The sequence below is a fragment of the Puma concolor genome, chromosome C1 (assembly GCF_028749965.1).
Source record: "Puma concolor isolate L17-30 chromosome C1, mPumCon1.1.hap2, whole genome shotgun sequence".
Classification (NCBI taxonomy): domain Eukaryota; kingdom Metazoa; phylum Chordata; class Mammalia; order Carnivora; family Felidae; genus Puma; species Puma concolor.
Window position 1 is genome coordinate 50690358 of NC_141674.1, and position 22425 is coordinate 50712782.

A 22425-nucleotide genomic window follows, 5' to 3' on the forward strand; every position below is an offset into this window, starting at 1 on the left:
TGATTTTTGATTTTGGCTCAGGTTATGATCCCAGGATTGTGGGATCAAGCCCGGCCCAGCATCGAGCTCTGAGTTGAGTATGGAGCCTGCTTAAGATTTTCTCTCTCTCTCTTCCTCTGCCTCTCTCTGCTCCTGCTCTCTCTCTAAGATAACAATAAATAAATAAATAAATAAATAAATAAAAATAAAAACTAAGGTTTCATTATAAAAAAAAAAAAGTTTCCAGCTAATGTAGCACTGGTATACTGAGGAATAAATCAATTAAAGATAATAAAGCTATACATAAAGTTAGTCATGAGCTAAAAAGGAATTTGAAATATCTGAAAATTTTCCTTAAATGAATTTTTAGATCTTATGAAATTTTACTCAAGCTCACCCCCACAACAAATTTCCCTTGTCTATTCCTGAGGTAAAATTTATATAATGAAGTATCACATTTAACACTAAATTACTTAGTAAAAGCAGATTTCATATTGCATGATTTACATTATTTATTCTGTCTTATAAAATTCCAATGATTCGGGCACCTGGGTGGCTCAGTCGGTTGAGCGTCCAACTTCAGCTCAGGTCATAATCTCACAGCTTGTGAGTTCGAGCCCCGCGTCGGGCTCTGTGCTGACAACTCAGAGCCTGAAGCCTTTTCAGATTCTGTGTCTTTCTCTCTCTCTGTCTGCCCCTCCCCCACTCACACTCTGTCTCTCTCGGTCTCTCAAAAATAAATAAACACTAAATTAAAAAAATAAAAAATAAAATAAAATAAAATTCCAATGATCATAAATGGTATTGAGGAAGTATTTGAAAAAGCTACCACTGCTTTTTATAACCATGAAGATTAAATAAGATTATACGAAAAATATAATTTTAGACTTTATCTATAACTATTTTCATGTCAGTCAACATACTATACAGTTAAGAATTTTTTTAATGGTAATCATTTTATTCAAAAATACCCAAAATCTTTAACCCTGGATTCTTAGTAAAAATTAAAATTTAAAAACATTTAATATTTTAAAATTCAAAAACATTATTACTTTACATTAGATTAGATTAGTTGATAAAACATATCAAAATCCTTAACATTAAGACAGATAAATGCAAGTAAGATACAATAAAAATGTTTGAATGCTTACAGAGATAAGAGGATTTTCAGTTAAAGATCATGAATTTGACATGCCCACTTAGCTCCTCTCCAAGATCCCACTAAAAGATGGTAAGGAATTTTTAAAGTCCAAAAACCCAATAGAATAAAGAAAATAAAAAATAAGACAATAACAACAAAAACTCAGAAGCTGAAAAGCAGACGAATAAGAAGTGACAGACAACAATCTTGAGAAAGTTCTATCTTAAGCCAACAGTCAAAATATTTGTTGAACTAATAAGCACACAAAAATTGTTGTGATAATAAAGTAAGTTATTTAAAGATTTAAAAAAAACCTTTTACGCTGAAGCATAACATTGAATGTTAAAAATTACACTCACAGGGTGCCTGGGTGGCTCAGTCGGTTGAACATCTGGCTCTTGATTTCAGCTCAGGTCATGATCCCAGGGTTGTGGGACGGAGCCCTGCATCAGGCTCTGTGCTGACAGTGTGAAGTTGGCTTAGAATTCTCTCTCCCTTTCTCTCTGCCCCTCCTCTGCTCTCTCTCTCTCTCTCTCTCTCTCTCTCTCAAAAACAAGTTAAATAAAAATTACACCCGCAAGTTTATGGAATCTCAGCCTCCAATGGAAAGGTTCTCTTTGACTGACCTAATAATAGATTGGAAGAGCAGTGGCCAGAGAAAGGCAGCTCCTGGCAGGAAACTAATATTCACTATACAGAGCTTTATACGGAGGTTTACCTAGAATTTTCCTTTGCAGGAAGAAAAATTCACAATATACATACCAACATATTATGTGCTGCAGTAAGAAAAAAACATTAACTTACACATATGACATGACAGCTCATCCAACACACATCACAAAAAACCAAAAAGTCACTCGTTAGGCCAAATATTTAAAATTTAAAATAGGCTTCGAAATCATCACAGAATAAACTGTTGTAAAGAACAGCGTTTCTCCTTCCCTCCTAACTTTTTAAAAACTTTCTGAAAGTTAGAAATCTTTACAAAATATATATATATAATTCTGTCTTTTTAAAAAAGTTATTTTTGAAAGTTTATTTATTTTGAGAGAGAGCGAGTGGGGGAGGACCAGAGAGAGAGGGAAAGAGAGAATCCCAAGCATGCTCTGTGCTGTCAGCACAGAGTCCAATGCAGGGCTTGAACTCACTGTGAGATCATGACCTGAGCCGAAACCAAGAGATGCTTAATTGACTGAACCACCCAGGTAGTCCTATACAATTTCATCTTCTTAAAGACAACATAGAAGACAGGCACATGGGTGGCTCAGTTGGTTAAGCGTCCGACTCTTGGTTTCAACTCAGGTCATGATCTCACAGTTGGTGAGATCGAGCCCTGTGTTGCCCCACATTGGGCTCTGTGTTGACAACATGGAGTCTGCTTGGGATTCTCTCTCTCCCTCTCCACTGCTCATGCTTGCACATGTACTCTCTCTCTCTCAAAAATAAATAAATAAAAATTTAAAACTTTTTTTTTTTTTTTAAAGAAAACATAGAAGGAAATACAAGGAGGGGGCACCCGGGTGTCTCAGTCAGCTAAGCACCTAACTTTGGCTCAGGTCATGACCTCCCAGTTCATGAGTTCGAGCCCTGCATGAGGCTCTCTGCTGTCAGCATACTGCCTGCTTCAGATCCTCTGTCCCCTTCTCTCTCTGCCCCTCTCTAGCTCGTCCTCTCTCTCTCAAAATAAATAAACTTAAAAAAAAAAGCAAAGAAAATACAAGGATAAAGGCAGAAGGCTTCAGGTGTATTCTTACCATCACCATATCATTTTACTTTCTCACTATGAATCTAGTTTCTCTGTCCAACTATCCATCCTTCCTTTTGTCCATCCATCTGTCCATCCATCATCTAAAAAGAAAGTTAGGCTAAAGGGTTGTTATTTTAACAACTCTGAGGCCTTCTATGAAGATTATATGATTTTATATGGTCTTAGCCAATGAGAACTGTGATCTTCATCATTATTTCCAGAGCATGCACTTACTTAACAGGTAGTGAATGTTGAATAAATGTCTATTAACTGGACAAATTTGTCCAGTTCCAAGTAAGGCTATCAGAAATATACTTCCCACTAACACCACAGTAAAGATTCCTCTTTGATCTCTGGTGGGTAGCAACATGGAAAGAATAAGATTAGCCTTGCTAGCTGGAAAGTAGAGCATTCAGAAACTTTAAATTTTTCTCAGTACAGGGCTAATAAAGAATCAGAGTACTACAGTAAATAAAGTATGATCTCTTGGGCCAGAAAATTTAGGTTCAAATTCAGGTCACTAGCTGAGCGTCCTTGGGTAAATCTCTTAATCTCATGACAATTTCCCTATCCATAAAATAAGGACGATAACAACAAATGTGTCACAGAATAAAGCAAGGCCTCTAGAGTGAGTAAATCCCTTAACCTCTCTGGTGACAATTTCCCTACCTGGTAAAGAAGATTTAAAGAGGTTGATAAAGTCTGAGAGCTGTAAGGTTTAAATAAGGGTAGGTATATAAAAGTATTGTTCAAACAAAAGCTATCATCAAATGTATACAGTTTGCATAAGCATTAGTAACTAGGGTAAATGTGAAGATTACGGCTATAAGGAACATATAAGGGGGATGCTAAGGGTACTAAAAGTCAGGTTCTACACCAGCTCATGCCGGTAGCTGGAGTTGCAATCCCAACGTCTTCTGAAAAGAAGTAGTTTCTATTCTCAAGGGAACACTGACAGAGGTTCAGGTAGAAGGCAAATATTTTTAGAGGGATAGAAGGGATATGCATTTACTCATAAAAGATTTATTAAATGTCTACCATGTTGCCCAGTACTAGCAATGACAGGAAGTACCTATACTATGTTGTGTGTTTTCAAAAAGATGAAAATACAGGAGAGGTCAATATTTCTTACCCAAGCTGAATTGTAGAGCTAGCTCTATATTCACAGAAGAACATTAACTATTCAACTCCGGTTAGTTGGAAGTTGTAACTATTAATAGTATGCAGAGATTTAATCTATAAGAATAGGTACATTTACCTACCGTACACGTTTCACAAGGATTTTTTTTTTTTTTTTTTTTTTTGATGAAACATACTCACCCAAGGCAGGGTATCCAAGGTAAAACCGATCGGCTCCCAACCATCCAAGAAAAAGAGATAGTGCAACTGCCACTTTGTATGAATAGCCATTTCTGTACAAAATTAGAACCTGAGTGTTATATACATGCATTCTCAACATGTAGACATTTCAGGAAGTAAAACTATTAATTAATACTTATTTGTTAATTTGTTCATCCATTCATTCATTTACTTAATGCCTTTTGGGTGGTTACTGCATGCCAGGCATTATGCTGGGCTATTGGGATATACTAACAAACAAAAGAAACAAAGATCCTTGCCCCTAAAGAGCTTTCAATCTACAGGCAGCAAGCAGTAAAAATAAATGTATTTTAAAAGTAAACCATATATTATGTTAGAAAGTCATAAATGCTATGGAAAAAAGAAGTGGAGCAGGGCATTTAGGGAATTCAGAATGCCAGGGATACAGACAAGGGTGATATAAGATATAAACAGGGTAATAAGAGTAGGCGTCATTGAGAAGGGGGCATATGCACAAAGACCTGAGGGAAGTCAGTGAGTTAGTAAGCCACACCACACCTGAAAGGGAAGAGAGCCCCAGGCAAAAGTAACCACTGTGGCAAGGACAGCATACCTGACATGTTTTGAAGACTATAAAGGAGGCCAGTATAGTAGGAACAGAATTAGAGAACAGAAGAGTAGGAGCTGAGGTCAGAGGGATAACAAGGGGCAAAAACGGCAAATCATGTATGGCCCTGAATACCATTGTAAAGACTTTGGTTTTTACTTTGAAAGATATGGGAAGCTACTATAGCATGTTAAGTAAACATGTGGTATGATCTGATTTTGATTTTACAATAATTACTCTAGCTGCTGTGCTGAAAACTGACTGTAGGGGAGTACTTGTGAGTTACTGTCACAATAACATTGTATAACAAACCACCCTAAATCTCTGTGGCTTACAACAAGGAATTGTTCTCATACTTGTAGACTGCAGCTGGCTGTGGTTCAGCTGATGTAGAGTGGGTTCAGCCAGGAGATGTTGCTTCAGGCTAAAGTTTGGCTCAGTTTAAATCCAGGCTAGTTCAAATCAGTTCAAATTAGTTCCTCTTAAGTTTTTCTAGGGCCCAGGCTGAAGGTATAGCATTTACCTGGGGCAAGTTCTCTTCAGAGCATGTCACCAAGGTTCAAGACGAAAGCTAAAACTCACAAGCACATTTAAGACTCTGCTTGTTTCATACTGGCTAGCATTACACAGGCCAAATACAATCACAGGGTCAAGCCCCAAATCAATAGAGTGGAAAGTATACATTGCCCAGTTAATAGTGATTGAGGGGGATGAATTTGCTGAACAAATTCCAACTACCACAGAGACAAAGGGCTCTGAAGGCTCTTGCTGTAATCCAGATCAAAATTAATAGTGGCTTGACCTGGAGTAATAGCAAAAGAAACACTAAGAAGTGATCAGATTTTGGATATATTCTGAAGTAACAATATCCGGATTTCCTGATGTATTCAATTTGGGTTATGAAAGAAGAAAGGAGTAAGAATAAAGCTAAAGATTTTGTCCTAAGTAACTAGAGGGATAAAACAAGCATTAACTGAGTTGAGTAAGGCTGAGGGTAGACTACACCTTGGAAGGATGTTCAGGATTTCATTGTTGGGCATGTGAGTTTGAGATGTTTCTCAGATATCCAAGTTGAGTTGTCCAAAAGACAGTCAGATTTACAAGTCTAGAGTTAGAGAGAGAAGTCTGAGCTGGAGATATAAATTAGGGAGTTACAAGCATATACCAAGTATTTAAAACCAGGATATTGCCATGTAAGAAAAGATAGACAAAAAAAAAAAAAAAAAAAAAAAAGATTCACAGAATGGGCCCTGATATACTCCAATATTAAGAGACCAAGAAGAGAAAAAGCTGGAAAGGAGACTGAGAAAGAGCTAACATTGAGGAAGAAGTTAAACTAGAAGAGTGTGATATCTTGGAAGTCAAGCGAAGATAGTACTATGTATTAAGGAGAACAGAGTGATAATTGTGCCAAATGTGACTGATGGGTCACATAAGTAACGGCTGAGAATTTACCACCAAATTTAGTCAAGAGAAGTTCATTAGTGACCTCAGCAAGAACAATTTTGGTGATGTGGTAGAGAAAAAAGACCAAACAAAGCAGGCTTAAGAAAGCCTGGAACGAAAAAAATTGAAGTACAAGAGTATTAGACAACTCTTTGAAGGAGATTTGCTGCAAAAAAGAAATAAACAGAGAAGTAGCTGGAGTTATCACTTTAATATCAAATCTGATTATGTCCATCTGCTTACAATCCTATATTTTTTGCATTTCACTCACAATTAGGACATTTTGGGGAACATGGAGGATGATAGATGGCCCAAAGATCCTGTTCTTACAAGGATGTCAGATTTTATGCTGAGGGCAGTGGTTGTCCTATCTACATTGGAATGGGGCACCAGACCAGAAGTAGAGAAATAAATTAGTCGGCTTTTAAGAAACTCAAGCCATAACCTACTAGGCAGTAGCACTAGAAGAGTAATGTAAACAAAATTGGGAAATACTAAGGTAGAAGTAACCGTGCTAAATGTGGGAAATGAGGGAAAAGGAGAAGTCAAGAATGACTCCAAAGTTTCAGCTTAAGAAACTGAGTAGAGCATGGGCCATACACTAAGACAAAGGAGGAAATGATCTGAAGGAAAAGATGATAGATTCAGTTTGGGACTTTAATACACATAAAGATGGTGAGAGAAGCCAAAGAGGGGAATGAATGACAAAGAGAATAGGACCAAGGATATAATCTTGGGAATATCAAGATTTATAGAAAAAAGAAGAGGAATCAAAAGGAATAGAAGAGTGCTTTATACAAAAGTCAAGGAAAGAAAATATTTTAAGAGAAGGGAATGCCAAATGCTGTAGAAAGATTAAGATATGGATCATAAAGATCTATTTGATATAGCAGCAAATTTCAGCATGGCCAAAAACTTAGACAGAAAAACTGTCTTTACATTAGACAGAAAAATTCATAACAGGGAAGTATTGTAGGAACATACCTTTCAAAAAGCTTGGCTGGAAAGGGGAATGAAATTGGAAATACAATGATCTATATATTAAACCATCCTAAAGAATAATCTGAAAATGGGTGGTGTAGCAGACATTGTCTAATTGTTCACTGAAACACTGCTCTTATGCTCACAGATGTATAGCTAAGCTATATATTCTAGCCCACCTTGAACTTAAGTGCAGTCATAACTGAGTTTTGCCCAGTGTAATGAGGACACAAGTGATGTGTGCCATTTCTAGATCTGGCCCATAAAATACTCCTATACGGGGTTGCTTTTCCTCTTTCCCCCTTGCTGGCTGAATGGAAAGGACTGTGAGGACTAGAGGAAGCAAAGCCACAAGATGAAAGGAGCAAGGCTCCGGCATGGCTGCATAGAACAACAATCACTCCCCTTACCTCATCCAGACCTCCAAGCCAACACCATTTGGACCATGATGTAAATGGGAAATAACTTTTATTGCGTTAAGCCACTGAAATTCTAAAGACATCTGTTACAGCAGTTAGCCTGCTCCAGCTAAAATAACTGGCCAGTATAAATAGGTGTGTGGCTTGGTAATCAATCAGACATGGTTGCTAGACTTTAGTTGCTGGAGAATACATTATAGAATGACTGTATCTGCAATATTAAGATAGGAGTTTTAATCAACTATCAATATTATATACAGAAGTAACAGGAGTAGAAGGAAAATATGTAAACTGGAAAAGGAACACTCAATGAGTAAGAATTTGTCACTGAGCATTCAGTAGCTGACCAGGAGCTGGATCTTTGGTAGGCATGTACTGAATATCCTGATATAGAAAAATGACTTATGAGTTGATCTTAATTTTGTGACTTATCATTAAAATTACCCATCAATTTAACTCCCCTTGTTCTGATTCAATGCTCATTAAGTGAATTCTATTTTGGAACTGCAGATTTTACTATAGGAGGGGAATAAGTTGGCCAGTATACTTGCGAGTATCTGGTTTCCTTGATAATTACATTTCTTCTTATCACTGACATCACTGTTTTGTAAGCATGACTAGTATAGCTCAGTTGCACTGAGCCTAATCTACCCAGAGACACTGAAAAGAAATCAGAATTAATTTGGAAATTGATTAACAGACCATTGTGGTGTTACCATAACAGGTAATATAAACTTCCATGTCCAACCTGAGTGGTTAACTGTTCTCAATAGATGATTTTCTTAGTTGTTATACTATAATCTATGATATCTTGGACCAACGCTTAATAAATTGTCATTTGGATTTTTTATGGTAGAAATATCAATCTATAAATTCAAAACTTGGCTAAACCATATCTAAGTACTTGTGAAGTAAATCCTTTTAGCAATTTTTACTTTACTAATGAGCATTCTTTAAACCCAAAAAAGTTTAAGTGATTCACTTAGGATTACACGGCAAGATAGAATCTAAAGCCCCTCATTAACTCAGTGAAGTAGGGTCAAAAATAAGACTCTACTATAATTTCTAGGAATTCTAATAGAACTGGTAGAAATAGCCAAACAGTAAGAAAGAAAGAAAGGAAAGAAAGAAAGAAAAGGAAAGAAAGAAATAACAGTGGTTATTCCTTGATACAACTGCAAATAGGTGCCATCAAATAAAACAATGTACAGTTCAAAGGTAAAAATATAGTGCCACCAATTAAATAAAAATGGGTGAAACTAAACCATGTTTTTAGTACAAAGCAGAAATAGAAGAATACAATGTTAGCTTTACCAAAGCAAAAATAAAAGGCAAACTTAAAAGTCCTTTAAACAAAGAACACTCGGGGCGCCTGGGTGGCTCAGTCGGTTAAGCATCCGACTTTAGCTCAGGTCATGATTTCATGACTCATGCAGTCAAGCCCCACATCAGGCTCTGTGCTGACAGCTCAGAGCCTGAAGCCTGATTTGGATTCTGTGTCTCTCTCCTTCTCTGCACTCCCCACCCCCACCAGCCACTTGTGCTGTCTCTCTCTCTCTCTCAAAAATAAAAACATTTAAAGAAATTTTTAAAAACAAAGAACACTCTTAAAATAAAAGCCATTTGTCTTAATGTCCCAAACTTTTGAATGCTGTTTAACCATTCCTCATCCATACCTATTACCAAGAATGAAACAAAATTTCAAAATGCCCTTGAAATGCAAATGATTGATAATTAACATTCTTTACTATTACAGGTACACGATCCCTTATTTGCACTCTAGAAACCCCCCAAATTTTAAAAACAGAATTTTTCATAACTCATTTAGTGGCATAAACTGACCGAAATAACATGGCATGAGGCTATTCACAGTCTTTATTTATTCCACATGGTGAACTACTATGCTTTACTTGGTGGTCAATTGTATTTATATAACAAAATACACTTAAAATAGAGGTTTTCTGACATAGACATAAAAGTTATATTAGTGTTGGATTTTCCCCACAAATTGCTCTTTATCTCTTTACACCATGCAGTCAAGATACAACACAGGCAAGTAATCTGAACATTTAGCTTCAGTAATGGACTTACACATTTCGGCAAGATATAGGCTTGAGAAAACCAACTTCGTTCCCAGTAAAATGTGTTTCATTGCCACTGAAATCCTTACAAGTTATGTTGGGTGCTGGAAAACAAGGAACTAAAAGGCAGAAAAAAAAAGCAAGAAACCACTGTGTTTTTCTCTGCAGGAAAGGTATGTAATTATGCTTAAGACTAGCAAAAAAACACAAGAAAATATAAAATTATAACAAACCACATCCCAATATAATATCTGACATGAGACTTTAGATAGGAATATCTAAATGTATATATACAAGATAAAGGATAATATGATACAGTGGTCTTAACACAAACATGTAAGAATTGTCACATCGGGTTAGATGCATGACCCATCTACTTTAATCTCTCACCTCTGACAAAGGTGACAAGAATTGCACAGTATTATTGCCCTTTACTTTATCTGTAGAGTAAAGAATACTTCTCAAATTTTTGTTAGTAACTCATTGGGTAATTAATTAAATTTAATATGATCTGATTTTGTATTTCCAGTTTATATCAACTCTTGCAGAAGACAGTTTTCATAAACTTAGATTATTTTCATTTATTCTAAATAGATTATTTATTCTATTTTTAAAAATTAATTTGTTTATTAAGTAATCTCTATGCCCAATGTGGGGCTTGAACTCATAACCCCAAGATCAAGAGTTGCATGCTCTGAGGCGCTTGGTGGCTCAGTTGGCTAAGTGTCTCTTTATTTATTTTTTTTTATTTTTGAAAGAGAGAGAGACAGAGTGCAAGCAGGGGAGAGACAGAGAGAGAGGAAGACAATAGAATCTGAAGCAGGGTCCAGGATCTGAGCTGTCAACACAGAGCCCGATGCAGGGCTTAAACCCACAAAAAATGAGGTCATGACCTGAGCTGAAGTTGGATGCTTAACTGACTGAGCCCCCAGGCTCTTGACTCTTGTCTGACTCTTGATTTCAGCTCAGGTCATGATCCCATGGTCATGGGATCGAGCCCCGGGTTAAGCTCTGCACTGAGCATGGAACCTGCTTGAGATTCTCTCTGTCTCTCTCTGTCTGTCTCTCTCTCTCCCTCTGCCCCTCTCCCCTGCTTATGTGGTCTCTCTCTCTCTAAAAAATAAAAGAGTTGCATGCTCTATGGACTGAGCCAGGTAGGTGCCCCCCTGGGTTATTTTAAATATATTCGTTTCTCTATTCCCTCCAGGAATTGATGTAATATACCACTTCAGCATTTAACATTTTTGATCTTTACTTATACCTCAGATGACATAATAAGAGGAAGTAATACTTACAGAGCTTACTATGTGCTAGGCAGACACTGTCCTGAAACCTTTATAGCTTCATTGTGTAAAGAGCAAGAACTTTGGGATGTGAATAACCTATCTGTGCATTGCCTCTTTCAGAACCTTGGGTTCCTGGTAGATAAAAATAGCACCAAGATCATCTATGTCATACGACTATTGTGGGGACTAAATATGATATAAAGTACCTAGTACAAAGCACAGCATAGTGTAGTTATTTGCTAAATGTTAGTGCCTTTTCCACCTTCACCATTCCTGATTAAAAGGTACTAAGGTTTTTAGGCTAGTTTCAGTAATTGCTTATCTCTATGTTTAGGATCAATAATTACACTTTTTGTTTTTGTTTTTGTTTTTTCAGAAAATGAAAATCGAATTGTATAATAGTCTAAAAGAGACCCTAGAGTTTTATCATGAGAGGAAAATGGTATTCATTTTCTGTCTACATTATAATTATCTTATGATTTCCAACAAATCATTGTCCTTTTTTAGGCCAGAGTAGTACACTGAGAAAATGACATTAGAAAAAAATGTATAATGACTTTGCACACTTTTGTTGGGCTATTGAAAGTTCAAACTATGTCACCCATAAACTTAATTTATTTAATGTATTCAAATTTCCAAAACAAGGTCTTACACTAAAAGCCACAGATTCAGTATAACTGAGAACCATTTAAACAAGCAAAAAAAGTAATAAAATGAAGGGAAGAGTTGAGAGTGAAGAAATAATATACAGCTGACTCTTGAAAAACACTGATTTAGGGGCGCCTGGGTGGCGCAGTCGGTTAAGCGTCCGACTTCAACCAGGTCACGATCTCACGGTCCGTGAGTTCGAGCCCCGCGTCGGGCTCTGGGCTGATGGCTCAGAGCCTGGAGCCTGTTTCCGATTCTGTGTCTCCCTCTCTCTCTGCCCCTCGCCCGTTCATGCTCTGTCTCTCTCTGTCCCAAAAATAAATAAACGTTGAAAAAAAAAATTTAAAAAAAAAAAAAAAAAAAGAAAAACACTGATTTGAACTGCACAGGTATACTTATATGTGGATTTTGTTTTCAATAAATACAGTACTGTAAAATATATTTTCCTTATGATACTCTTTTTTTATTAAAATGTAGTTTAATGTTTATTTATTCTTAAGAGAGAGAGAGAGAACACAAGCAGAGGAGGGGCAGATAGAAAGGGAGACATAGAATCTGAAGCAGGCTCCAGGCTCCAAGCTGTCACCATGGAGCTGATGTGGGGCTTGAACTCATGAACTGCAAGATCATGACCTCAGCCAAAGTTGGATACTTAACTGACTGAGCCACCCAGGTCCCCCTCCTTATAATATTTTTAATAACAGTCTTTTCTCTAGCTTACTTTATGTAAGAATACAGTATAGAATAATATAATATACAAAATGTGTGTTAATTTACTGTTATTGATAAATCTTCCAGTCAACAGTAGGCTATTAGTAGTTAAGTTTTGGAGGAATCAAAAGTCACAGATTTTTTATTGCACAGGGGTCAGCTCCCCTAACCCTTGCACCGTTCAAGGGTCAACTTTACTAGGAAACAAGAAAGAGAAGACATTGTAATTGGGCCACAAATTTGGGTCAGAGCTTCTTGGCAGTTAAGACAAAAGCTTTATAGAGCTCTTGTGATATAATTGAAAGAAAGCATTCCAATTCACCTCTGAGCAACCGTGGGAACTTGGTTTGTTTGGTTCATGATCCAAGGGAAACACAGAGAAAGTCCTCAATAAGAACTTTTACAAAACAGGGGTGCCTGGATGGCTCAGTTGGTTGAGCATCTGACTCTCAATTTCAACTCAGATCATGATCTCATGGTTCACGAGTTTGAGCCCCGCTTTGGGCTGACAGTGCAGAGCCTGCCTCGGATCCTCTGTTTCCCTCTCTCTCTGCCCCTCCTCTGTTTGCTCTCTCTCTCTCTCTTAAGATAAATAAATAAATTTTTTTTTTAAAAAAAAGAACTTTTACAAAACATAGAGGCTTTCCACACGGCCATTTCTTGACTTCAGATATAAGCAAGGACTTCTAATTTACAGAGATGGGGCAAAAGTTAACAGACAATTTATACATAGCTGTTTGGATATATGCCTTGATACTGGGATAAAATGTATTGACTTTAGTGAATAAATTATTATCCATACCCTTAGGTGATATCTCTTGAAAATCTGTCATATTAGGTCATGTCTAGAGCTATATCTCAAAATTGAGATTAGCAGAGGCACCTGGATGGCTCAGTCAGTTAAGTGTCAACCCTTGACTTTGGCTCAGGTCATGATCTCACGATTCATGGGTTCAAGCCCTGTGTCGGGCTCTGTGCTGCCAGCTCAGAGCCTGGAGCCTGCTTCAGATTCTGTGTCTCCCTCTCTCTCTGCCCCTCCCCCATTCTCTTCACACACTCTCTCTCTCTCAAAATAAATAGACTTTAAAAAAATTGAGATGGGGGCGCCTGGGTGGCTAGTTGGTTAAGCTTCCGACTTCAGCTCAGGTCGTGATCTCGAGGTCTGAGAGTTCAAGCCCCACGTCGGGCTCTGTGCTGATAGCTCAGAGCCTGGAGCCTGCTTCAGATTCTGTGTCTCCCTCTCTGACCCTCCCCTGTTCATGCTCTGTCTCTCTCTGTCTCAAAAATAAATAAACATTAAAAAAAATAAAAAATAAAAAATAAAAATAAAAAAATTGAGATGAGCAAATGTCTGAAATGCTAATATATATTCTACATTACTGACTGAAAGGAGATCATTATACTCTATTTCAATGACCAAGAGCAATTTTGCTCCCCAGGGGACATTTGCCAATGTCTGAAGACACTTTTGGTTGTCACCTCTGGGGAGCTGCTACTGGCACCTAGGGTGTAGAGGCCAAGGATGCTCCTAAACATCCTACAATGCATAAAACATGCTCCTCACAACAAAGAATTACCTAATCTGAAACATCAATAATCCCAAGGTTGAGAAACCCTGCTTTAGACCAATGGGTCTTCAAAAAATTTTGCTCACACATTCCCTTAAGTAGCTTTCTACAACTAGGTATATTCCCTTACACATTTTTAAGTTGATACCTAAAGTTTTTCATCATGGACTTAAATAGTTGGAAAAAATATAATTTCCGGCAGATTATAAACACTGCCATTAAAATTTAAATGTCATAGCACTTTACAATGGAATCTAAATACTACAGCATTTTTGTCCTTTTTTTAAAATATAGTTTGTTGTCAAATTGGCTTACTTACAACACCCAGTGACTCATCCCAACAAGTGCCCTCCTCAACGCCCATCACCAATTTTCCCCTCCCCCCCCAGCCACCCTCAGTTTGTTCTCTGTATTTAAGAGTCACTTGTAAATACCACAGCAGTTGAATAGCCATCCATCCAACAAAGAATAGATATGAAAAAGCTCCTCTTTAAAATTCAGAGATTTTACATCAATTTTAGGAAAGGTAAACATATAATATTTGAGGTTCTGGAATTCAATTCCTTTAAAGATACCTGTTATGGGCTGAATTATGTCCCCCGCAAAAAGATATGTGTAAGTACTAACCCTTAGTACCTCAGAGTGTGACCTTATTTGGAAATAGGATCTCTGCAGATTTAACCAAATTAAAATAAGGTCATTAGGGTGGGCCCTAATCTAAGAAGATTGCTGTCCTTATAAATAGGGGAAATTACATGCATACATACACACAGGGAGAAGATGATATGAAGACATAAAGGAAGAATGCTACATGAAGACAGAGGCAGAGACCAGACCTATGCAGTTACAAGTCAGGGAAAGCCAACGACTGCCAGCCACCACAGCAGGTCAGAAGAGGGAAGGAAACTTGCCACCCAGAGTTTGAGAAGCCGCCCTGCTGACACCTTGATTTCAGATTTCTAGCCTCCAGAACCAAGACAGTAAATGTCTGTTGTTTTAGGCCATCTAGTCTGTAACACTCTGTTATAACAGCCCTAGGAAACTAATTCAACAATTATACCTGTTTACCTCTTGGATCGCTCTGTCTACCTCCAGGAGTACATGTACAAGAGTTTCGGCATCAGACATATAAATCAAAGAGATGTCTGGTTTAAAAAGTTACTTTTTTGGGGCGCCTGGGTGGCGCAGTCGGTTGAGCGTCCGACTTCAGCCAGGTCACGATCTCACGGTCCGGTCCGTGAGTTCGAGCCCCGCGTCGGGCCCTGGGCTGATGGCTCAGAGCCTGGAGCCTGTTTCCGATTCTGTGTCTCCCTCTCTCTCTGCCCCTCCCCCGTTCATGCTCTGTCTCTCTCTGTCCCAAAAATAAATAAACGTTAAAAAAATAAATAAATAAAAAAAATAAAAAGTTACTTTTTTGCTTTGAAGAGGACTGTTTTACCTTCACAAAGAAGTGATCTGCAAGGAATCGATAATACAAGTTTTTCCTCAAAATGTGCCTTTAAATTTTTTTAAATCCTCAAAGTAGTAAGTTCTGGATTGGCTGTGCCATAAACAGAATTCTACTGATAAATTTTGGATAATTTTCCTCTAAATGTATTACCTTGCCCTTACTTGCTCAGTTTGAAGCTGTCACTTTCTTGTCTTACATACAGCCTTGTGAGATTTTCCTGCAGACTATCTAAAGTCAGGTCTTAAAGAGATAGTTGCAATGCAAAACACTGTAATTATGATTCCAGTTGGGGTTATTGTCCAATACACCTTCCCTAATGCACTGTTTTTAGCAATGACAGTTTCCTGTACATTTTAAAAGATCAAACATTTATAGGTGAGTTGTAAAAATGCCTCATAAAAATATTAAATAGTAAGAAATCATACTTTTCCATTTTCAGTTAGATACTATTTTTTGAACTCCCGTATTCTGGCAATTTTAGTTTTCAATGATATTTTATCATTTCTACTATAAGAAAGGATTTGTATTTGACATGAGACATATAAGAAAAAATGCCCAATGCTCCAGGTTCAGAACCTTAGGAAAGCTAACAACAGTGGAAAGAGGAAATCACACTGCTACAGTGCTTCTAGAAATTTGAGAGAAGTATGTGAATTATTTCAAGGGATGAAAATTATGTACTTTAGTGAGAAAGGATAAGCTGTTGCTCCAAATATATAGAGAGTACATGAGAAAATAATAAGAGAAACATCAATACTGACTTAATCAGAAGTCTTTGAATTGACAGAGAAATCTGGGTTTAACTACAAATTCTGTCACTTAACTAGGTTGCTCCTTTGAGCAAGTTACAAAATCTCACTAAATCTTGTGAAATGTGGATAATACTCTTATAATGCTCAAGCATATGGTGTATAAAGCATGGTACTTGGTTAGAGGAATTGTTCAACAAGTATCAGGTTCCCCACTCTAGTAAATTAGAGAACTTCAATATTGAGAAAACTAAGAGAATGAATCTGACACGAGAAATGAATATAACACTGTAAGTGGCTATATCACTAATGGAATTTTTTGTGTAATGAAATTAATAAATCAAAAGAAGCCTACCACCCTAGAGTTTGTTTTCACATACTTTATGATAATTTCTTTAGACCCTTATTTTTTTTAAGTAATCTCTACACCCAACATGGGGCTCAAACTCATGACTCCAAGATCCAGAGTTGCATGCTCTACTGACTGAGCCAGCTAGGTGCCTTACTGACCCTTATTTTAAAAAATCCTATAAGTAGGCGTAACTTTTTTTTCTTTCACAAACATGAAAACTGAGATTCTAAAAATTTAAATAGTTGAGGCACCTGAGTGGCTTAGTCAGTTGAGTCTCCAACTCTTCATTTTGGCTCAGGTCATGATCCCAGGGTCATGGGATCCAGCCCTGTGTCAGGCTCCATCCTGAGCATGGAGCCTGCTTAAGATTCTTTCTCTCTCCCTCTGCCCCTCTCCCCTACTCACACTCCTCTGTCTCTCAAAAATAAACAAATAAAGTGGCTGTACCATCAAAAAAAAAAAAAAAAAAAGAAGTTAAATGAGTTGACAAAAGTCTTGTAAGTAGGTAAGACTCTTTAAGTCCTAGGCTAACACTCATTACTTTTTTTTCCCCCAGTTTTAAAATTTATTATCTATTTTCATTAAGGTATTATTGGCATACAACATTATATTAGTTCCAGTTGTATAACATAAGGATTTGATATTTTTATATATTGTAAAATTATCACTACAATAAGTTAGTTAACATCCATCACTGTACATAGTTACAGAATTTTTCTTGTGTTGAGAACTTTTAAGATCTACTCTCTTAGAACAAACTGGGTTTATGAGAGGGGAAGTGAGTGGGGTGATGGGGGAAATAGGTGAAGGGGATTAAGAGTATACTTATGATGAGCACTGAGTAATGTGTAGAATTGCTGATTCACCAGCAATTTTTGTATACCTGAAACTGATACAACACTGTATATTAGCTATACTGGAATTATAATAAAAATAATTTTAAAAATACCTACTGTCTTAACAACTATCAAATATACAGTACAGTGATATTAACTATAGTCACTGTGTTATGCATTACATCCCATGACTGGTTTTTTTTTTTTTTAAGAAATATTTTAAAAAATTATTTTTATTTTAGGGGCGCCTGGGTGGCTCAGTTGGTTAAGCGTCCGACTTCGGCTCAGGTCATGATCTCATGGTTTGTGAGTTTGAGCCCTGCATCAGGCTCTGTGCTGACAGCTCAGAGCCTGGAGCCTGCTTCGGATTCTGTGTCTCCTCCTCTCTCTGCCCCTCCCCAACTTGTGCTCTGTCTCCCTATGTCTCTCAAAAACTAAAGAAATGTAAAGAAAATTTTTTTTAATTTTTATTATATATATATATAAATTATATAAAATATATAAATTATAAAATTATAAAATTTAAAATATAAAATTATATAAAATATAATTGGTTTCCATACAGCACCCAGTGCTCATCCCAACAGGTGCCCTCCTCAATGCCCATCACCCACTTTCCCCTTTCCCCCACCCCCCGTCAACCCTCCGTTTGTTCTCAGTATTTAAGAGTCTCTCATGGTTTGCCTCCTTCTCTCTCTTTAACATTTTTCCCCCCTCCCCTCCCCCCTGGTCTTTTGTTAAGTTTCTCATGATCCACATATGAGTGAAAACATATGGTATCTGTCTTTTTCTGCCTGACTTATTTCATTTAGCATAACACTCTCCAGTTCCATCCATGTTGCTACAAATGGCCACATTCCATTCTTTCTCATTGCCAAGTAGTATTCCATTGTATATATAAACCACATCTTCTTTATCCATTCGTCAGTTGATAGACATTTAGGCCCTTTCCATGATGGCTATTGTTGAAAGTGCTGCTATAAATATTGGGGTACAAGTGTCCCTATGCATCAGCACTCTTGTATCCCTTGGGTAAATTCCTAGCAGTGCTATTAATGGGTCATACAGTAGATCTATTTTTAATTGGGGGGGGGGACCTCCACACTGTTTTCCAGAGTGGCTGGATAATTACTTCTTTTTATTTATTATTATTATTTTTAATGTTTATTTATTTTTGAGAGACAGACAGACAAGCGGGGAGGGACAGAGAGAGAGGGAGACACAGAATCCAAAGGAGGCTCCAGGCTCTGAGCTGTCAGCGCAGAGCCCTATGCAGGCTCAAACCCACGAACCATGAGATCATGACCTGAGCCAAAGTCGGAGGCCCAACAAATTGAGCCACCCAGGCGCCCCTGCATCATTACTTCTTAATCAATACTCTTTCCAGGGGCACCTGGGTGGCTCAGTCGGTTAAACATCCAACTTTGGCTCAGGTCATGAACTCGCGGTTCGTGAGTTTGAGCCCCACGTTGGGCTCTGTGCTGACAGCTCAGAGCCTGGAGCCTCCTTTGGATTCTGTGTCTCCCTCTCTCTGTTCCTCCCCTGCTCACACTCTGTCTCTTCTCTCTCAAAAATAAAGATTAAAAAAAAATTTAGTTTTAAATACTCTTTCCATTACACCATAATTCCTGGCTTACATTGATTTCAGAAACAAGCAAAAATAAATCAAGATGATGAGACTAAGGAAACCAGTTAACAACAAATGTTAACTGGTAGTGAAAATTAAGCAACATGCTACAAACCTGAAAGCTACTTGATTCATAGCTTTTCTGTAACAAGTTTCATTCTGGCCAATGTCTACGATTTAGATGGTATCAATATAAACCAGTAGGTACACAGTATTTATCAATTGTTAAAAGTAGCACTGCTTTTTAAATGGAAAAAAATTATCAGAAATAAACAATGAAGTTTCATAACAGTCAAAAGGACTGACCTAGGGAGTAGGTGGTTTGGGATCCTACTCTGGTTAACATCATGCCTCTGGACTATAATCTTGATCTGTCAGATTTAAGGATCAAAACCTGATCTAAGGATCCTGTACTGAAAAAGAAAATGCTATAAAGGCATTACTTAGGGTCATTTGATAAAATTAGAATACAGATGATACAGTATATATATTAATATTAAATTTACTGAAATTTACAACAACTGGAATATCTCTATTCTTAGGAAAAACGCTCAAACATAGTTAGGGACAAAATACATACAAATGCAGAGAGACAGAGACTGAGCACACATGAACACAAAATGAGAAAGCAAGAAGAATAATGTGTTAACAACTGGTGAGTATGGGCAAAGGACGTATGGGTGTTCTTTGTACTACTCTTCTTGCAACTTTGCTGTAAGCTTGAAATTATCTCCAAATAAGAAGTCGAACAATAACATACTCTTTGCATAACTAATTTATGGTGAAGTTAGGGTTAATAGTTATCCATTAGGGCAGAATAGGAACTATAAGAGAGCATGAGGGGGCTTTTGGTATGTGGATAATGTTTGTTGATTTGGAAACACAAATGTGGTCAGTTTGAGAATCATTTGAGGTACCCTTATGTGTACTTTCCTATAAATACGTTTCAATAAAAACTTAAGAAAATAAAGAAGACCTGCCAAAGGATCAGAGCAAAATTTCCTAGAGATGGAGTCAGATGTAGTTCACTGATCAGAAAACTGAAAACACCTGGGGCACCTGAGTGGCTCTGTCAGCTGAGTGTCTGACTCTTGATTTCGGTTCAGGTCATAATCCCAGGGTTGTGGGATCAAGCCCTATGTTGGCCTCCAAGGTGAGCGTGGAGCCTGCTGAAGATTCTCCCTCTCTCTCTGTCTCCCCCTCCCCCTCTGCCCCTCTCCCTGGCTCATGCAAGCACACTCTCACTCTAAAACAAAAAAATTCAGGGTGCCTGGTGGTTCAGTTGGTTAAATATCCAACTTCGGCACAGGTTATGATCTCCTACTTCTGTGAGTTAGGACCCCACATCGGGCTCTCTGCTGTCAGTGTGGAGCCTGCTTCAGACCCTCTGTCTCCCTCCCTCTGCCCTCCTCATGCTTGTGCACTCTCTCTCTCTCTCTCTAACATTTAAAATTTTTTTAAATAAAAAAATTAAAAAAAATTGAAAACAGTTGCTTATGGAGGTCTGTATAATCTAGACAGAACACTCTTTGAAGGCAGAAATTGTGTCTTCTTTCATACATCATCGATATCACCTGGTGGAAGCCTGCCATGTAATAATTTCTCAATAAATAATAAATATCCTATAATTTTCATTAAGGTTAATTGTTTTGATCCATTTATTTTAATCAGTTATTATTTATTACAAATAATTTCTCAATAAATAAATATGCTTGTTAGCTGGCATTGTCTGAGAACATTTTTATTTTTTATCTTTAAACGCTTATTTATTTTGGAGAGAGAGAGAGAGAGGGAGAGAGAGAAAAGTGTGAATGGAGGAGGGGCAGAGAGAGAGTGGAAGACACAGAATCCAAAGCAGGCTCCAGGCTCTGAGCTCTCAGCACAGAGCCCGATGCCAGGCTGGAACTCATGAACTGCGAGATCATGACCTGAGCTGAAGTTGGACGCTTAATGGACTGAGCTACCCAGGCAGCAACCCCCACCGCACCCCCATTTTTTTTTTTATTATAAGAGTTTATTTGAACAAAAATCAATTCAAATTGGGCAGTACCAACCCAGAAGTGGTTACAGTGCTTTGCCCCACCCGTAGGAGGTAGTTAAAAGATTTCTACAGAGAATTAGTGGAAGCAAAGCAAGGAAATTATTTGATTGGCTATACCTTAAGAATTTATCTTATTTGGAAAGGTCTGACTTTTTGTGATTGGTTGGCCTCAGTTCCTTTTTTTTTCTTTTTTTAAACTTAAGTATATAGCTGACACACAATGTTATAGTAGTTTCAGGTGTATAACATAGCTATTAGACAAGTCTGTACATTATGCTATGCTCATAAGTGTAGCCACCATGTGTTCCATACAATGCTATTATAATACCATGATTTCCCTTTGTTGTATTTGTCATCCCTGTGACTTAATTTATTCCATAAATGGAAGCCTGTATCTCTAACTGGGAACCATTTTAAGATCACATTAGTTTACTGTCACAGTTGAATTATTTTGCCTTTGGTCTCAATCCCTCTATCTTGAAACTCCCCTCTTTGTAAAACATTGTTCTTATTCATACCTACTCAAAAAGTACTGGTGAAGAAAATTAAACTGAGTGTGAGGATTCTGTAATAGTCCTTCACATACACAGTGAAAAAACAGAGGAAAAAGAGTCTTGGCTGGAGGAGGAGAGAAATCATGTCACTCACATGTTCCACAACTCCAATATTGTTCTCCTGCTCATCAGTTCCATGGTAGGACCCAAAAACATGTTTCCAGGGTCATTTTGGTGTCCTCTCTGATCAGGACTTAGAAGTATTTCACCAGGACTACTTTACTAGCTTTTGTGCGTTTTAAAAACGGCAATTAAAAGAGACTTCCTGTAGGGGCACCTGGGTGGCTCAGTGGGTTAAGCTTCCAACTTTGGCTCAGGTCATGAACTCGCGGTTTGTGAGTTCGAGCCCCACATCAGGCTCTGTGCTGAAAGCTTGCTGTTTCGGATTCTGTGTGTCTCTCTCTCTCTCTCTGCCCCTCCTCTGCTCATGCTCTGTCTCTCAAAAATAAATAAATGTTAAAAAAAAAAAAAAGAAACTTCCTGTCTTCTGTAGACAGCCAGCCTCAGGAGTGTTGGGCTGGTATGGTACCATCTATCCCAGCTCTCAGCTAGATAACCTGAGAGTTATCTAGCTCTCAGATAGAGATAACAAATTGTACCTCCATATGCAGAAGCCCCGTGACTCGTATTTGTCTAAAAAACTTTACTTACGGGGCGCCTGGGTGGCGCAGTCGGTTAAGCGTCCGACTTCAGCCAGGTCACAATCTCGCGGTCCGTGAGTTCGAGCCCCGCGTCAGGCTCTGGGCTGATGGCTCAGAGCCTGGAGCCTGTTTCCAATTCTGTGTCTCCCTCTCTCTCTGCCCCTCCCCCGTTCATGCTCTGTCTCTCTCTGTCCCAAAAATAAATAAACGTTGAAAAAAAAATTAAAAATAAAAATAAAAA

General features: G+C 37.8%; 1 protein-coding gene across 5 annotated transcripts in view; it reads right to left on the bottom strand.

Moving 5' to 3' along the window:
• The window catches only part of TM2D1 (TM2 domain containing 1), a 92440-nt gene that overhangs the window by 65382 nt on the left and 4633 nt on the right, over positions 1–22425 (bottom strand). For all 5 annotated transcript variants that reach the window (XR_015254749.1, XM_086717150.1, XM_086717151.1 and 2 more), the window contains exons 3-4: positions 9732–9840; positions 4188–4279 (exon numbers count right to left, since the gene is read on the bottom strand). Coding sequence is in view for 4 of the 5 variants with exons in the window: in XM_086717150.1 (XP_086573276.1) it covers positions 4188–4279; positions 9732–9840 (201 nt within the window). In the remaining variant the exon portion in view is untranslated. The remainder of the gene's footprint in view (positions 1–4187; positions 4280–9731; positions 9841–22425) is intronic.